The 17018-nt window shown below is 41.3% G+C and overlaps 1 protein-coding gene across 1 annotated transcript in view; it reads left to right on the top strand.

Moving 5' to 3' along the window:
* The window catches only part of LOC139764651 (organic cation transporter protein-like), a 57534-nt gene extending 40516 nt beyond the window's left edge, over positions 1-17018 (top strand). The window contains exons 7-13 of the mRNA XM_071691510.1: positions 4169-4337; positions 4454-4601; positions 7046-7146; positions 8409-8668; positions 12388-12572; positions 15570-15721; positions 16056-17018. Coding sequence (XP_071547611.1) covers positions 4169-4337; positions 4454-4601; positions 7046-7146; positions 8409-8668; positions 12388-12572; positions 15570-15721; positions 16056-16122 — 1082 coding nt within the window. The 3' untranslated portion in view covers positions 16123-17018. The remainder of the gene's footprint in view (positions 1-4168; positions 4338-4453; positions 4602-7045; positions 7147-8408; positions 8669-12387; positions 12573-15569; positions 15722-16055) is intronic.

Raw genomic sequence — 17018 nt, 5'->3', positions numbered from 1 at the left:
AGAGACTGAGTGTGAACGAATGTGGCCTTTGCTGTCTTTTCCTAGCGCTACCTCGCGCGCGCTCAGGGGAGTGGGGGTTGTCATTTCATGTGTGGCGGGGTGGCGACGGTAAAGGATGAAGGCAGCAAGTATGGATATGTACATGGGTATATATGTATATGTCTGTGTATGTATACGTTGAAATGTATAGGTATGTATATGTTCGTGTGTGGGCGTGTGTATATACATGTGTATATGGGTGGGTTGGGCCATTTTTTCCTGTTTCCTTGGTCTACCTCGCTAACGCGGGAGACAGCGACAAAGTATATATATAATATATATATATATATATATATATATATATATATATATATATATATATATATATATATATATTTCATTTATTTTGCTTTGTCGCTGTCTCCCGCGTTAGCGAGGTAGCGCAAGGAAACAGACGAAAGAATGGCCCAACCCACCCACATACACATGTATATACATACACGTCCACACACGAAAATATACATACCTATACATCTCAATGTACACATATATATACACACACAGACATATACATATATACACATGTACATAATTCATACTGTCTGCCTTTATTTATTCCCATCGCCACCTCGCCACACATGGAATAACAACCCCCTCCCCCTCATGTGTGCGAGGTAGCGCTAGGAAAAGACAACAATGGCCCCATTCGTTCACACTCAGTCTCTAGCTGTCATGTCATAATGCACCGAAACCACAGCTCCCTTTCCACATCCAGGCTCCACACAACTTTCCATGGTTTACCCCAGACGCTTCACATGCCCTGGTTCAATCCATTGACAGCACGTCGACCCCGGTATGCAACATCGTTGCAATTCACTCTATTCCTTGCACGCCTTTCACCCTTCTGCATGTTCAGGCCCCGATCACTCAAAATCTTTTTCACTCCATCTTTCCACCTCCAATTTGGTCTCCCACATCTCCTCGTTCCCTTCACCTCTGACACATATATACTCTTGGTCAATCTTTCCTCACTCATTCTCTCAATGTGACCAAACCATTTCAAAACACCCTCCTCTGCTCTCTCAACCACACTCTTTATATTTCCACACATCTCTCTTACCCTTACATTACTTACTCGATCAAACAACCTCATACCACATATTGTCCTCAAACATCTCATTTCCAGCACATCCACCCTCCTGCGCACAACTCTATCCATAGCCCACGCCTCGCAACCATACAACATTGTTGGAACCACTATTCCTTCAAACATACACATTTTTGCTTTCCGATATAATGTTCTCGACTTCCAAACATTCTTCAAGGCTCCCAGAATTTACGCCCCCTCCCCCACCCAATGATTCACTTCCGCTTCCATGGTTCCATCCGCTGCCAGATCCACTCCCAGATATCTAAAACACTTTACTTCCTCCAGTTTTTCTCCATTCAAACTTACCTCCCAATTGACTTGACCCTCAACCCTAATAACCTTGCTCTTATTCACATTTACTCTTAACTTTCTTCTTTCACACACTTTACCAAACTCAGTCACCAGCTTCTGCAGTTTCTCACATGAATCAGCCAATATATATATATATATATATATATATATATATATATATATATATATATATATATATATATATATATATATATATATATATATATATATATTATATCTATATATTTTTTTATTATACTTTGTCGCTGTCTCCCGCGTTTGCGAGGTAGCGCAAGGAAACAGACGAAAGAAATGGCCCAACCCCCCCCCCCCCCATACACATGTATATACATACGTCCACACACGCAAATATACATACCTACACAGCTTTCCATGGTTTACCCCAGACGCTTCACATGCCTTGATTCAATCCACTGACAGCACGTCAACCCCGGTATACCACATCGCTCCAATTCACTCTATTCCTTGCCCTCCTTTCACCCTCCTGCATGTTCAGGCCCCGATCACACAAAATCTTTTTCACTCCATCTTTCCACCTCCAATTTGGTCTCCCTCTTCTCCTTGTTCCCTCCACCTCCGACACATATATCCTCTTGGTCAATCTTTCCTCACTCATCCTCTCCATGTGCCCAAACCACTTCAAAACACCCTCTTCTGCTCTCTCAACCACGCTCTTTTTATTTCCACACATCTCTCTTACCCTTACGTTACTTACTCGATCAAACCACCTCACACCACACATTGTCCTCAAACATCTCATTTCCAGCACATCCATCCTCCTGCGCACAACTCTATCCATAGCCCACGCCTCGCAACCATACAACATTGTTGGAACCACTATTCCTTCAAACATACCCATTTTTGCTTTCCGAGATAATGTTCTCGACTTCCACACATTTTTCAAGGCCCCCAGGATTTTCGCCCCCTCCCCCACCCTATGATCCACTTCCGCTTCCATGGTTCCATCCGCTGCCAGATCCACTTCCAGATATCTAAAACACTTCACTTCCTCCAGTTTTTCTCCATTCAAACTCACCTCCCAATTGACTTGACCCTCAACCCTACTGTACCTAATAACCTTGCTCTTATTCACATTTACTCTTAACTTTCTTCTTCCACACACTTTTCCAAACTCAGTCACCAGCTTCTGCAGTTTCTCACATGAATCAGCCACCAGCGCTGTATCATCAGCGAACAACAACTGACTCACTTCCCAAGCTCTCTCATCCCCAACAGACTTCATACTTGCCCCTCTTTCCAAAACTCTTGCATTTACCTCCCTAACAACCCCATCCATAAACAAATTAAACAACCATGGAGACATCACACACCCCTGCCGCAAACCTACATTCACTGAGAACCAATCACTTTCCTACCTTCCTACACGTACACATGCCTTACATCCTCGATAAAAACTTTTCACTGCTTCTAACAACTTTCCTACCACACCATATATTCTTAATACCTTCCACAGAGCATCTCTATCAACTCTATCATATGCCTTCTCCAGATCCATAAATGCTACATACAAATCCATTTGCTTTTCTAAGTATTTCTCACATACATTCTTCAAAGCAAACACCTGATCCACACATCCTCTACCACTTCTGAAACCACACTGCTCTTCCCCAATCTGATGCTCTGTACATGCCTTCACCCTCTCAATCAATATCCTCCCATATAATTTACCAGGAATACTCAACAAACTTATACCTCTGTAATTTGAGCACTCACTCTTATCCCCTTTGCCTTTGTACAATGGCACTATGCACGCATTCCGCCAATCCTCAGGCACCTCACCATGAGTCATACATACATTAAATAACCTTACCAACCAGTCAACAATACAGTCACCCCCTTTTTTAATAAATTCCACTGCAATACCATCCAAACCTGCTGCCTTGCCGGCTTTCATCTTCCGCAAAGCTTTCACTACCTCTTCTCTGTTTACCAAATCATTTTCCCTAACCCTCTCACTTTGCACACCACCTCGACCAAAACACCCTATATCTGCCACTCTATCATCAAACACATTCAACAAACCTTCAAAATACTCACTCCATCTCCTTCTCACATCACCACTACTTGTTATCACCTCCCCATTTGCGCCCTTCACTGAAGTTCCCATTTGCTCTCTTGTCTTACGCACTTTATTTACCTCCTTCCAGAACATCTTTTTATTCTCCCTAAAATTTAATGATACTCTCTCACCCCAACTCTCATTTATATATATATATATATATATATATATATATATATATATATATATATATATATATATATATATATATATATATATATATATATATATACGGCATTGTTCCTTTAAGCATCAGTTTGCTCTCTACTCTCTCTTATTAAGGTCTATTTCTTCTGTTATCACAAGCCTATTGGTGAATTTCTGCTTTTATTCCAGTGACTATCATCATATAGACGTCACAGTTGGAATCTTCACTACACTGTCCAAGACTGTCACTATCTCACTGGACCATCGGTAACCTCCTCTTGCAGCATCCTAGTCTGTCCGTGACATTATTGTATCATCCTAGGTCCTAGCATCGTACATTATGGATGACAACCTAGGCTCTTGATGACACTAGCATCTTAAAATATCAGAGTTTATCTTTCCATGGTGTTCAGACAGATGTAACTCATGATTTATCTTAGTCGTCTTAATGACAACAATAATTACCTCATCCTTCCGACATCCCCGGTCGTGGGACGTAGCCATGGAGGTGTGTGATCCGCGTCAGCGATCCCTAGTGGGGATCGTACTGGTCTTCCCGTGGGCGGTGGGCACCATGATCTGGGCCGGGATGGCCTACCTGCTGCGGGACTGGAGGTGGCTCCAACTGGCTATCAACCTCCCTGCAATATTTTTCTTCCCCACTTTATGGTGAGTTCAAACTATAGAACAGGCGACGGTAAACATCACATTAATGTAATATTACTGACAGAATTATTACGAGAAGTTGATACGTAAATAATGTTTGTTGATGACGTTGTTTCTAGGTTACTGGACGAGTCTCCACGCTGGTTGATCGTAAATGGGCACTTCGAGCGAGCCCAGAAGGTGCTGAAGAGAGCAGCCCGCTGGAACAACGTCGACCTGCCACCTGCTGAAGAACTTGACCGTCTCATGAAGACCATCCAGAAGAAGGTAACACAATGACTGTCTGGCTGGGTTGTACACTTCCTCATCCTTCAACGTTTGTAGAACAAATGCAGACACATTTCTCCCTGGTGTAAGGATGGAGTGTATTTTGGACAACAAGAGATATCCACTCATTATTCAGTCCAGGATCATTCTTCTTTCACTCACCAAAACATACCAACAACTACTTCAATGCTTTCGTATAACATTGGTTTATCCATTGTGTGATTGTGAGCACCCATGCGACCTATTCTGCAAAACACTGTTAGGAGCCTGCCACTTGACTCTGGTTTACATTGCAACAGATCAACCCACGAATTTTCCATCAGGCTTATGCCACTAAATATTTCAAACCTTCTTCCTTCTGACCAAGAAAATGCACCACCACTGTAGGGGAAACTACTCGTGTTATAGGATATATTTTACGTACCTCTGTACTAAATATAAAGAAAAAACGATTGATACGTGCACTTGGTCATGCAATATGTTCAGAGTGAACCCTGTTGACGAATGGCTTTAACGCTCTTTTCCCCACTCGCGCCTCAGATTTCTGAACTTCCAGAAAGCATTTAATAAAGTCCCCCACGTTGAACTGATGAACAAAGTTCCGGCCTTGACCATTACTGGTGTCATAGGAAATTGGATAGAAGCCTGGTTACGTGATCGGAAGCAGAGAGTCGAAATCTATGGGGAAGCATGACCGTAGTCACCAGTCACTAGTGAAGTACCCCAGGGATCCGTACTTAGGCCAATCATTTATATTAACGATATTGACGTTGGGCTAAATAACTGAAGCTCCAAATTTGCAGCTGACGCAGGGATCGGCAGTGCCACATTAACTGAAGAAGATAGACTAAGATCACAAAAGGATCAAGATAGAATCGCTGAATGGTCTAGTATATGAAAAAATGCCATTTATGATAATCAATGTCAGTTGTCACAAGATAAAGGACACCCCTAGTGTGAGAGATCTAGGGGTCACTGTCTCCAATAACTTCAAATTCTCCCAACATTACAATGAAACTGCCAAGAAAGCAAATAGGATGTAACGTTTATTAACAGAAACTTTACGTAGCAAAGCAAGGATGTGGTATTGTCAGTACACCTAAGTCTAGTAAGACCACACTTCGAATATGAAGTGTAGTTTTGGACCCCCTCCCCAGTTAAGTAAGAACATTCATAAGTTGGAAGGAGTGCAGCGAAGAACAACTAGATTGATTCCCTCCTTGCGTAACAAAACGTATGAAGAGAGACTGCGAGAATTAAACTTATTCTCCCTAAGCAAGAGGCGCTTCCAGGGCAAATTAATGGAATGTTTCTAAATACTTAAAGAATTCAACAACGTCATGAACATTGCTTTACAGTAGCGCCAGCATTACCGACGAGAGGAAATAGGTTAATAGGTCATCGAGCTAATCTGGACTGTATGAAATATCTTTTAACCAGTGACTTTACTGATGCATGGAATAACCTCTCAGAGAATGTAGCTCACAGCAACACTCTTATCATCTTCAAAATTAGGCTTGATCATCACTTGTCACTCTCCGGTATTGAATAATTGATTTAATCTGGCATCATAAAGCAGTGGTACATCATGCTACCTTCTCAACCACTGGTCTCTCCCTGGCCATGTTGCAATATCATACTAACATTGATCAACCTGTCATCTGCTTTCAGGGAGTAATTGAGAATTACCGCATCATTTCTCAAGATCAGGTAAGTCGAGAAGCTGGAGCTCAAGTTTATCCTTAGTATTGCTTCTATAAGGAAATGTGAAGGGGTGCATGTCGTTGGTGAGGGGATGTATGACATGTTCATTCTGCCTTATGACTTTCCCATATAAATTTCCTTTAGGCTTATTAATCCTGCAAGGTATTTTTTCTACCTGTTCTCCTGCCGGCGTGTGTGGGAGGGAGTTGAGGGTCGGGAGATCGCCTTTGCTTTGCTATCCTCTTCTGCTACTGTTTACAAGAGGGTCTTTCTTTCTTTCTTTCTTTCTTTCTTTCCTTTCTTTCTTTCTTTTTTCTTTTTAGCTTTAAGGTCGGACCACCCGGCTTGTACCCTGGATCTGTGTGGCCTGTCTATCTCTGTGTAACACATCATCTCTCCTCACGCCATAATGCAGCAGTTGTATCCATAATCCACATGTTGTCCAACAGCAACAGTTCCTATGAGGGAATTACCGTTCGAGTCACATATTGTTATCGTAGTTGTGTTCAATGTTGTATTTAAGACTATGTCGTATTCTAGTTTGGCTGTTGCATAATTACTAGATGCCACATAATACACTCACTTTGTTTATCCTCCATCTTAAAGCATGAGCTTGGTAGTACAAGTGTACTCTTGAAGAAATAGTCATATCTTCTTGCTGTGTCTCATCCTCGTTTGATTTAATCAACTAAAGTAAATGAAGATCTCGTACTCTGTCGACTAACATTCGCTATTTTCAGTCGACCAAAGTGAAGCAGACAGCGGGGGACGAGCATGGCAACCTGGCAAACTATAGGAACAAGCTATGGCGGTACTTCCTCACATTGTTCGTACTCTTCAGGCAAGTCCTTCAACTTACGGTGTCAGTAAATGTATAATGAATAATTATCATACATCACACGACTTGAACTTCTAAGTAAGTGTTACTGCGAATAAAGTTTCCAACAGACTTGATTTTATTGTATTTTCATTGGTGAGAAAATAAGTTTTCATTGAGGAATAATCTTGCACCTTCGACGGTCAGCGAAAAAGTTTGTGTTCGTGATAGACTACCTCGGAAAAAATGTTCTCACTTCCAATGTTCTCACTTTACCAGCTGAAGCAGCGACCAGTCGGGGCCTCACTCACTCCACCCGCTAACTACCAATTCTTCTGTTTCGACCAGTGTACTCCTCAGTGGTTGATGGTCTTGTGTACACATATCACGCTCACAGCTCATAAAGATGAACCTGTTGCTACCATTCAGATTAATACATAGTTCATAACTCCTAGATCTCTTGTTGATGTAGGTGTTTTCCCTACTGCTGCTGCTTGATGTCCTTAGTTTCAAAACCTATGTGGGACTTCCGGCTATCTTTAGCCTCTCATTGGATTTATAGCATGACTCCAGGCACGTCGTCTTAACTAGCATCCTCTGTTCATTTCTAGGACCAAAATGGAACACCAGATTTGAATTTGTGTTTTGTTAAGGCTGACCGAGAGTGTATAATGATGTTAAGAACTACATAGTGACGTTAAGTCACGGGGTACTTACTGTATCTACTCCACGTACCAGCGATACATTTCATGCATGTAGTGGATGATTTAAGGGTCCTTGCCTTAATCTAAGCAACAGAAAAAAAAAAAAACGAGTTGTTAGACTGAGTTTCCATCTATCCATTTAGTGTTCTAATATCATATTCCTACAGACTGTGACTCGGTGGAGAATGGTTTGTCATTATACTAGTTACTAAGATTTCGTTGCCAGAGGTTTGTCGTGTGCTGTTGTTCAGTTATCATGCAGACACAGTCTTGTTTTCAATTAGCTTTCTTTGTCGGCAATAAGAGCAGCGAGTTGCACAGACTGTAAAGCTTTACACTGCAAAAATGAGTCATTACTGCATGCAACTCGCATCGTACACTTTCATATGTTTCCTGAAAATATGTAGATGTCCTCAGGTCACACCTAGTCTTTGTTAACCTTACATTTTCATAACAATGTTTTTTGAAAATTTGTCATATATGCTGTGTTTTCTGATGAAACAGTATCTTCCAGATCCATGAAATGTTTTCTACTTTTGTATATAAATGTGAATCTAACCGTATACTGCACTTGTTCTTCAGAACCCCCAAATTGCGTTCCATTTCGCTGGTAATGTGTCTCATGTTCTTCATGGTATCATTGATCTACTATGGGTTATCCCTCAACGCCATCAACTATAGTGCGGATCCCTTCATCTATATGGCCCTGTCAGGCCTGGTGGAGCTCCCAAGCTACACTCTCATGGCTCCCATCGTGGGCCGCCTTGGAAGGAAGTGGCCAATCATCGGTTGCTTTCTCGTGTGTGGCACCGTCATACTGGCGGTGGTGTTCATACCTTCAGGTACAGAAAATCTCTTGTTATATGCCAGTTGTCTTACATGGTCTTGATGGTACCTTCACCTAGTGGGAACACAAACACACACACACACACACACACACACACACACACACACACACACACAGGTATAAGATTGTTGAGTATTCCTGGTAAATTATATGGAAGGGTATTGATTGAGAGGGTGAAGGTATGTACAGAGCATCAGATTGGGAAGAGCAGTGTGGTTTCAGAAGTGGCAGAGGATGTGTGGATCAGGTGTTTGCTTTGAAGAATGTATGTGAGAAACACTTAGAAAAGCAAATGGATTTGTATTTGGCATTTATGGATCTATAGAAGGCACAGGATAGAGTTGACAGAGATGCTCTATGGAAGGTATTAAGAATATATGGTGTGGGAGGTAAGTTGTTAGAAGCAGTGAAAAGTTTTTATCGAGGATGTAAGGCATGTTTACGTGTAGGAAGAGAGGAAAGTGATTGGTTCTCAGTGAATGTCGGTTTGTGGCAGGGGTATGTGATGTCTCCATGGTTGTTTAATTTGTTTATGGATGGGGTTGTTAAGAAGGTGAATGCAAGAGTTTTGGAGAGAGGGGGCAAAGTATGCAGTCTGTCGTGGATGAGAGGGCTTGGGAAGTGAGTCAGTTGTTGTTCGCTGATGATACGGCGCTGGTGGCTGATTCGGGTGAGAAACTGCAGAAGCTGGTGATTGAGTTTGGTAAAGTGTGTGAAAGAAGAAAGCTGAGAGAAAATGTGAATAAGAGCAAGGTTATTAAGTACAGTAAGGTTTATGGACGAGTCAATTGGGAGGTAAGTTTGAACGGAGAAAAACTGGAGGAAGTGAAGTGTTTTAGATATCTGAGAGTGGATTTGGCAGCGGATGGAACCATGAAAGCGGAAGTGAGTCACAGGGTGGGGAAGAGGGCGAAAGTTCTGGGAGCGTTGAAAAATGTGTGGAAGGCGCGAACATTATCTCGGAAAGCAAAAATGGTATGTTTGAAGGAAAAGTGGTTCCAACAATACTATATGGTTGCGAGGCGTGGGCTATAGATAGCGTTGTGCGGAGAAGGATGGATGTGTTGGAAATGAGATGTTTGAGGACAGTATGTGGTGTGAGGTGGTTTGATCGAGTAGGTAATGAAAGGGCTAAGAGAGAAGAAAGGCAACAAAAAGAGTGTGGTTGAGAGAGCAGAAGAGGGTATATTGAAATGGCTTTATCACATGGAGAGAAAGAGTGAGAAAAGATTGACAAAGAGGATATATGTGTCAGAGGTGGAGGGAACGAGAGAAGTGGAAGACCAAATTGGAGGTGGAAGGATGGAGTGAAAAAGATTTTGAGCGATCGGGGCATGAACATGCAGGAGGGTGAGAGGCGTGCAAGGAATAGAGTGAATTAGAACGGTGTGGTATACCAGGGTCGACGTGCTGTCAGTCTGGGGTAAACCATGGAATGTTTTGTGGAGCCTGAATGTGGAAAGAGAGCTGTGGTTTCGGTGAATTATACATGACAACAAGAGACTGAGTGTGAACGAATGTGGACTTTGTTGTCTTTTTCCTGGCGTTACCTCGCGCGCGTGCGGGGGGAGGGGATTGTTATTTCATGTGTGGCGGTGTGGCGATGGAAATTAATAAAGGTAGCAAGTATGAATTAAGTAAATGTGAATATATGTATATGTCTGTGTATGTATATATATGTATACGTTGAAATGTAAAGGTATGTATATGTGCGTGTGTGGACGTGAATGTATATAAATGTGTATGTGGGCGGGTTTGACCATTCTCTCGCCTGTTTCCTTGCGCTACCTCGCTAACGCGGGAGACAGCGACAAAGTATAATAATAAAAAAAGAATACATATATATATATATATATATATATATATATATATATATATATATATATATATATATATATATATATATATATTATCCCTGGGGATAGGGGAGAAAGAATACTTCCTACGTATTCCCTGCGTGTCGTAGAAGGCGAATAAAAGGGAAGGGAGCGGGGGGCTGGAAATCCTCCCCTCTCGTTTTTTTCTTTTTTTTTTCAATTTTCCAGAAGACGGAACAGAGAAGGGGGCCAGGTGAGAATATTTTCTCAAAGGCCCAGTCCTTAACGCTACCTCGCTAACGCGGGAAAAGAGCGAACAAGGTTCCTTGGGTTCCTCAGTCGGACCTTCCTTTCTAAGTCCAGGGAAATTATCATTATTCTTTACTGTTCATCAGTTCGTCCCTAACTTGAATACTGGGTTCAGTTTTGGTCACCCAACCTCAAGAGACGTGAGAAACTTTACATGAGAAAGACAGACAACAGGAGGCCTGACTGGCTTACAACTGTGTTGTTGGGTAAAAAAGAAAAAAAAAAAAAAGATTTCAACTTGACAAGAAAATGTAATTCCACTCAGTAGTTTTTAAGCTATCACCGACTCCCCCGCTGCTGCACATCAACCTTCTAAAAAGTGTCCCCGTTACCGCTGCCGTTTATACAGTTCATTTCTGGTGCTTTTCTCAGAGGATACCTAAATCTATAAAACATTTGTCTAAACAACTTTTGAAGGTATCTATAGTCTTAGCATTCACTTCAGCTGACGGTAACTTATATCTAGTGCTCAACACACCGATAGGAAAAGAAGCTTTTTCCCACGTCCGGACTACAACTTTTAGCTTTAAGTTTCATTCCATTTGTCCTGGTAACTGTATTTTCTTGTACTTCGAAAAGATGTTTGTGATTTACTTTATTGAATGTAAAAAAGTTGTCAGTTTTCAATGTACTTTTCAGCGACTTTAGAGACGATTCATAACACTCTGTCTATAATGTTACGTTGATCACTATTATTGACGATGATAGAGAACGTACATCTAAGGAAAGTCAGGTAAGACATTCAGAATTGTTCAGGCTACAGAACCTACCCTAAACACTCCCGTTGTTGTCGAATGTGAAGTATCACAAGTTTGGTTGAGATCTTACCATGAACTGTACTCATGTACACACATGATCAACATGGTGAACGTTGTTTACATTTTTCTGCTATTTCTTCCTAACTGTAGAGATGAATACTTGGCAGATGTAGCTTCTTAACTATGATCATCACGACAATGTTCTGGTCTTCATCAACTGTGATCAACATAACGAATATGTTAAATTTTGCGAAGCGTGATGATCAATATACTGAGACACTTTGCTCACTGGGTTCTACGTAACTGGCAAATGTTTGCTTTGTCAAGTGCGACCAACATAAGAAGCAAAGTGATCCACATCTTCCTAAGTATGACGTATACATGCCTGATTTTTTTTCCAAATTATTCCAAATATGGAGTTTGTGATTCTGTGGCCTATAATAATGGTATGGGATCCTATGTCCTGTAATTATGATATCTATAAAAGTTGCCTACTTACATTTTATTACCTGCCACAAGTAAACGAGAATATACTTAATGACAGACAGACGGACGAACATGCTTGGTGGATATTACGTTTTTTCTTCTTACTAGTTAGTCATGTGCCACAGGTACTGGTATCCACATCAGGGTCGGGTCTGTCTGCTGTTCACCATCCTCAGCTTAAGCCAGTCTTATCAACCAATATCAAAGGTCATGATGAATGATTGAGTTAGCTGTAGGTCACCTACCTTAGCAGGAGACAAGGAGGCTCAAGTGTAACCATAATACTTGGGAAAGTTTCTTAGGGCCTAACCACAGTAACAGACTAACAAGCTTGACTCCATCAGGCATCCAGTGGATGGTAATGACGCTGGCTATGGTGGGAAAGATGAGCATCGGGGCCGCCTTCCAGGCCATATACCTCTACGGTATGGAGCTCTTTCCAACCGAGGTGCGCCTCCAGGGTATCGGCAGCGCCACCGTGGCCTCCAGGATAGGTTCCATGAGCTCACCTTTCATCACGGAGATGCTGGTAGGTCTCCTAATAAATGTTTCATTTTGTTTTGTTGTTATTGTTGTGTACGATCCTCGTGTGCTGAAGCCACTTCCAGGGGACATCAGGGTTTGATAGAGATATCTGTCTTTCTCTACATAAACAGCAGATAGTTTGTGGTGGTGAAGCATTTTTCTTTATCGCTTTCCTAACCTGAAAGTAATGCGGGTACATCACGTGACAAGGATGAGACACTATAGTTACTGGTATAGCAGGTGCTTCCCCTTCCCAGTGACGACACATCATCCACGGAATAACTGCTCAAGAGAAAGCTGCAGGAAAAATATTTGTACTTGAAGAAATATTTGGAGGAAATATTTGGAGGATAAAGAAGGTTAAGGATAAGGAAGAAGAAGAGGTAAAGAAGTAAGGAATAGAGGTGAGGGATGAGACGAGAAGAAAGGAAAGGAGGGAAGCGTATGGACTCCCACAGTGTCATCCTTGGAAGCAGAATCGCTTATATATCCAAAAGACCGACAGCAATGGGCAACATTTTTGGAACAGGATCTTGTTATCTCTAGTCTGCACTTAGAACACATTTTTTAGAAAGAAAAGCTCTGTTACCATACGAAAAATACATAAAGTTTGATATTCTAACCAAACCCCCCCCCCACACACACACTTACCTGAAGGTCTGGAATCCTACCTGAATATGTTTGCGGATGATGCAGAGATCATGAGGGAAGTGAAAAGCGAGGAAGATTGCATCATCTTACAAGGGAACCTGACCAGACTCCAAAATCGGTCTGAAACGTGGGTGATGAAATTCAACCCAAGAAAATGTAAAGTAATGAGGATGGGACAAAACCAAAGACAGCTTCGGTATGATTACGATCCAGCAGGAAATAAACTTCAGCATTCTGTGTGTGAGAGGGAGTGGATATCGCTCATAACCTGATGTCCGAGTCACATATTAAGAGAACAGCAAAGCAGACAATTAGTCTGCTGGCAATTATCAGAAAAGCTTTCAAGTATATGGATCAAGATATATTCATCAAGCTACGAAAAAGATCGAAAAATAGAATATGGTTCTTAGATTTGGTCACCGCTCGTAAAGAAGGCAGCAAAAATGGTGCCAGAATTAAGAGAGCTAAACTACAGGGAAAGGGTGAAGGATTTAAATCTACCCACTTTGTAAGAGAGAAGACTGAGGGATGACCTGATCACAACCTTTAAGTTTTTAAAAGATATCAACCAAGTGGAAATTGAACAGTACTTTAGAGATGTAAAGATAAAGCAACAAAAGAACCTAACATGAAATCACGTATAAAGCTTCTAAATAAGGAAATACATCTATAATATAAGAGAGGCAAATGAATGGAATAAATTGACTGAGGATATGGTTTATGCAGACAGCATACGTAAATTCAAATGATTGTATGATAGTAAAGAGTGTTCAAGATATGGGGCCCCTCGAGTGTAAAACTCCCTCGCCATGCAGAACAAATGCTTAATTACAATTAGGTAATAAATAGGTCATTACACACACATTGTAGACAGTGAACAGTACTTCGAAAGATATGAGGATAGGACAACCAGAGGACACAACGTAGAATGAAATAAGAAACGTTAAAAAACAGTAAAAAATATTTCATAGCTTAAGAGTAATGACTGAATAGAGTTAACTGGAAGAGTATGTGGTAAATGTGGACAACATTCAGGATGTTCAAAAGATGAGGCCCCATTAGTGGAAAAGTTCCTCCTCGTACAATACAAATAGGTAATTTAAACAAGAATTACACTGGACTGTGTGTGGGAAAGCGTTTCACACTGTATGACATGGAAAGTTCATCACTAGCCAGGATAAAAGATTACCTTAATGGAAGGGAATAAGGGAAACATATCAGTAGAGCTTCCTTAAATTGGTTAGCTGTCACCACCGGAGTACCACAGTTTTCTTCTAGGACAGTTACTCATTCTGATCCATGTGAATGTTCGCAGGTCAGGCAAAGGTCATGAGGGAAATGAAAATTATGGAGAATTACCCCAGCTTACAAGGGGACCATGACAGACTTCATAGATGGTTGGATACATGGCTGGTGAAGTTGAACCCGAGCAAATGTAAGGTCAGGATGGTTTACAGTGAATAAAGGCTTCGATCTGAGTATCATCCAGCAAGACATAAGCTGCAGAAAGCTGTGAGAGAAAAACTTGGCAGTCAATATCGTCCCTAACATGTCCCACCTCAAGGTAATGGTTCAGGATATAAATTGTCTGCCAACGAATATTAGAACTGAAGTTCATGAACAAGGAAACATTCATCAAGGTATTCACACACACCCTACATACGGTCAAAACTACAATATGTGTCTCAAGTTTGGTCACCACAAAAACGATGGTACCAGGATTTAAAGAAAATAATGGTGTAGGGGGAAAGGCTAGAGGCCTGAAGTATGCTCAACTTGGAGAAGAGGTCAGGGGTGATCTGATCACTACCTTTACGGTTTTCAAATTGATTAATGACAGTAGACGGTCAACAGTTCTCCCAGGACATAACAAGAAATCAAATTAGAAACTTGTTAAGAAATGTGAGTTAGTATTGTTAAGAATTATATTATGAATTAGTATTGTTAAGAAATACATTATGAGTTAGTATTGTTTCAGTATGAGTGGCAAATGAATAAAATAAAATGGCTGAAGACAGTTAATGGATACATCATATACAAATATAAGAAGTTGTGTCGAGAACGTACAAGAGATGGGGCCGGGCGAGCGAACAACCCCCTTCCCGTACAGTACAAATAGAGAATTACAAACAAGTAATTACTCACGTCGATTATGAAACGGGATTAAAAACGGTGTTTGAATTGAAAAGGAAGAAATGAACTTTGCATCAACGATAGAAGCGTCGGAGTAAACAACATCGAAGGGAAGAAGTCATTATGTATTAACAATATCAGCATCAGAATAAGCACGCAGGTTGTTGGAAGACCTCTGCTCAGACACTTGTAGTCTGACAGACACATTCCTCCACAGGGGCCGCTGTATCCGTCGGCGCCGTCGCTGGTGTTCGGGCTAGGGGCCTTCGTAGCCGGAGCGGGTACGATGCTCCTGCACGAGACGCTTGGAGCCTCACTGCCGGACACCATCGCTGACCTCGAGAATTCTCACCGTAATCATACTTCCAGGTACGACCTTCAGCCACATGTCTGTCCCACAGGGTGTCAGCTAAGCTGGTGTGTCTGGATAACAACATATGTAGGTCATACCTCAACTGAAACTTGACTGTTGCTAGGTGAGGGTGGTCACGCTAGATGTACTGTTATCTATTATCCACACATACGTATAGATGCAGATATTCGGTGAAACGATCTTCATAATTAGTTTACAATTAGAAAGCTTTCGATGTCCAGCAAGTTATAATTAATACATTCTTAATCACTATGGTACCATTTTTTTTCTGATATATTGTGAGTAACGTTAGATCCACAGAAGTTCTTACTCTTGCCTTCGTCTCCACAGGTTAGAAGATGACGATAAAGACACAGAGATGGCCAACCTTCCAACGTACGAAAACCTGGCTAAATAATTTTAAGCTTTACCTTCTGTTAACCAACTACCTTCAGACTTAACATTGTCCACAGAGTAAACTGCAGTAACAGTAACCAGGCAGAAAATTAACTGTGAATGTAAGGAAACATAGCTGGTAAAAAGAGTTCTTCCTTACTAAGTAATCTCTCGGCCGAGGCACGAGCATTCAAACCTGGTCACCAGGAGCAGGACGTGCACCACTCGCACCAGCGTGGTGGTGTGGCAAGTGTGGGTAATGTAATACCAGGTAAGTATCTCCTCCCTGCTTCGTAGTACCTGTGACGAGGTGACTCTTCTTTAACCAGACACAAACAACATCGTTGTGGACGACCCATGTAATACTCCATGGGATACGATCCCGTCTGGTGCACATGATGTGACTGACGAAAACCTTTTGGTCCTCATAAAATGGAAACTTTTCATCTGCTTGATGGAAGTTGTAATCCTTCAGCTCCAAAAGTTCACAAGAAAATTGTGGAAATAGAATGATAATCGGGAAGGTATTCATCTTTCTTCCACGTCGCTAAGAAAGTTTCTTCTTTTCACATTTCTGTCGTGCCAAAGCCACTAGTAATTTTCTTGCATGATATATGGGAGAAGAAACTTTCATGTGACAAGTGATTTCTGTATGATTTATCCATATATCAACTAGACACTTCTCCAACATCTGAGCCTGAGTCCAGGTTTTTTACTCCAGGAAATAATGGATTTTTTTCCAAGAAATAAGAAATATTGCGGAGTAAATCTGTTTATCTTTTAGGTGACTAATATTACATGTTGCTTCTGGATAATTGAGGTTACAACGTTAGAGCTACTGTTTTTCAGACCAGGTGTCCTAAATACCAATTCTACAAAGTATATGTTCAAAAAACAAATAAAATTATAACAAATCAA

The sequence above is a fragment of the Panulirus ornatus genome, chromosome 50, assembly GCF_036320965.1.
Source record: "Panulirus ornatus isolate Po-2019 chromosome 50, ASM3632096v1, whole genome shotgun sequence".
NCBI classification, from domain to species: domain Eukaryota; kingdom Metazoa; phylum Arthropoda; class Malacostraca; order Decapoda; family Palinuridae; genus Panulirus; species Panulirus ornatus.
Note: the sequence above shows the minus strand (reverse complement) of the source record. Positions and strands in the feature narration are given on the sequence as shown.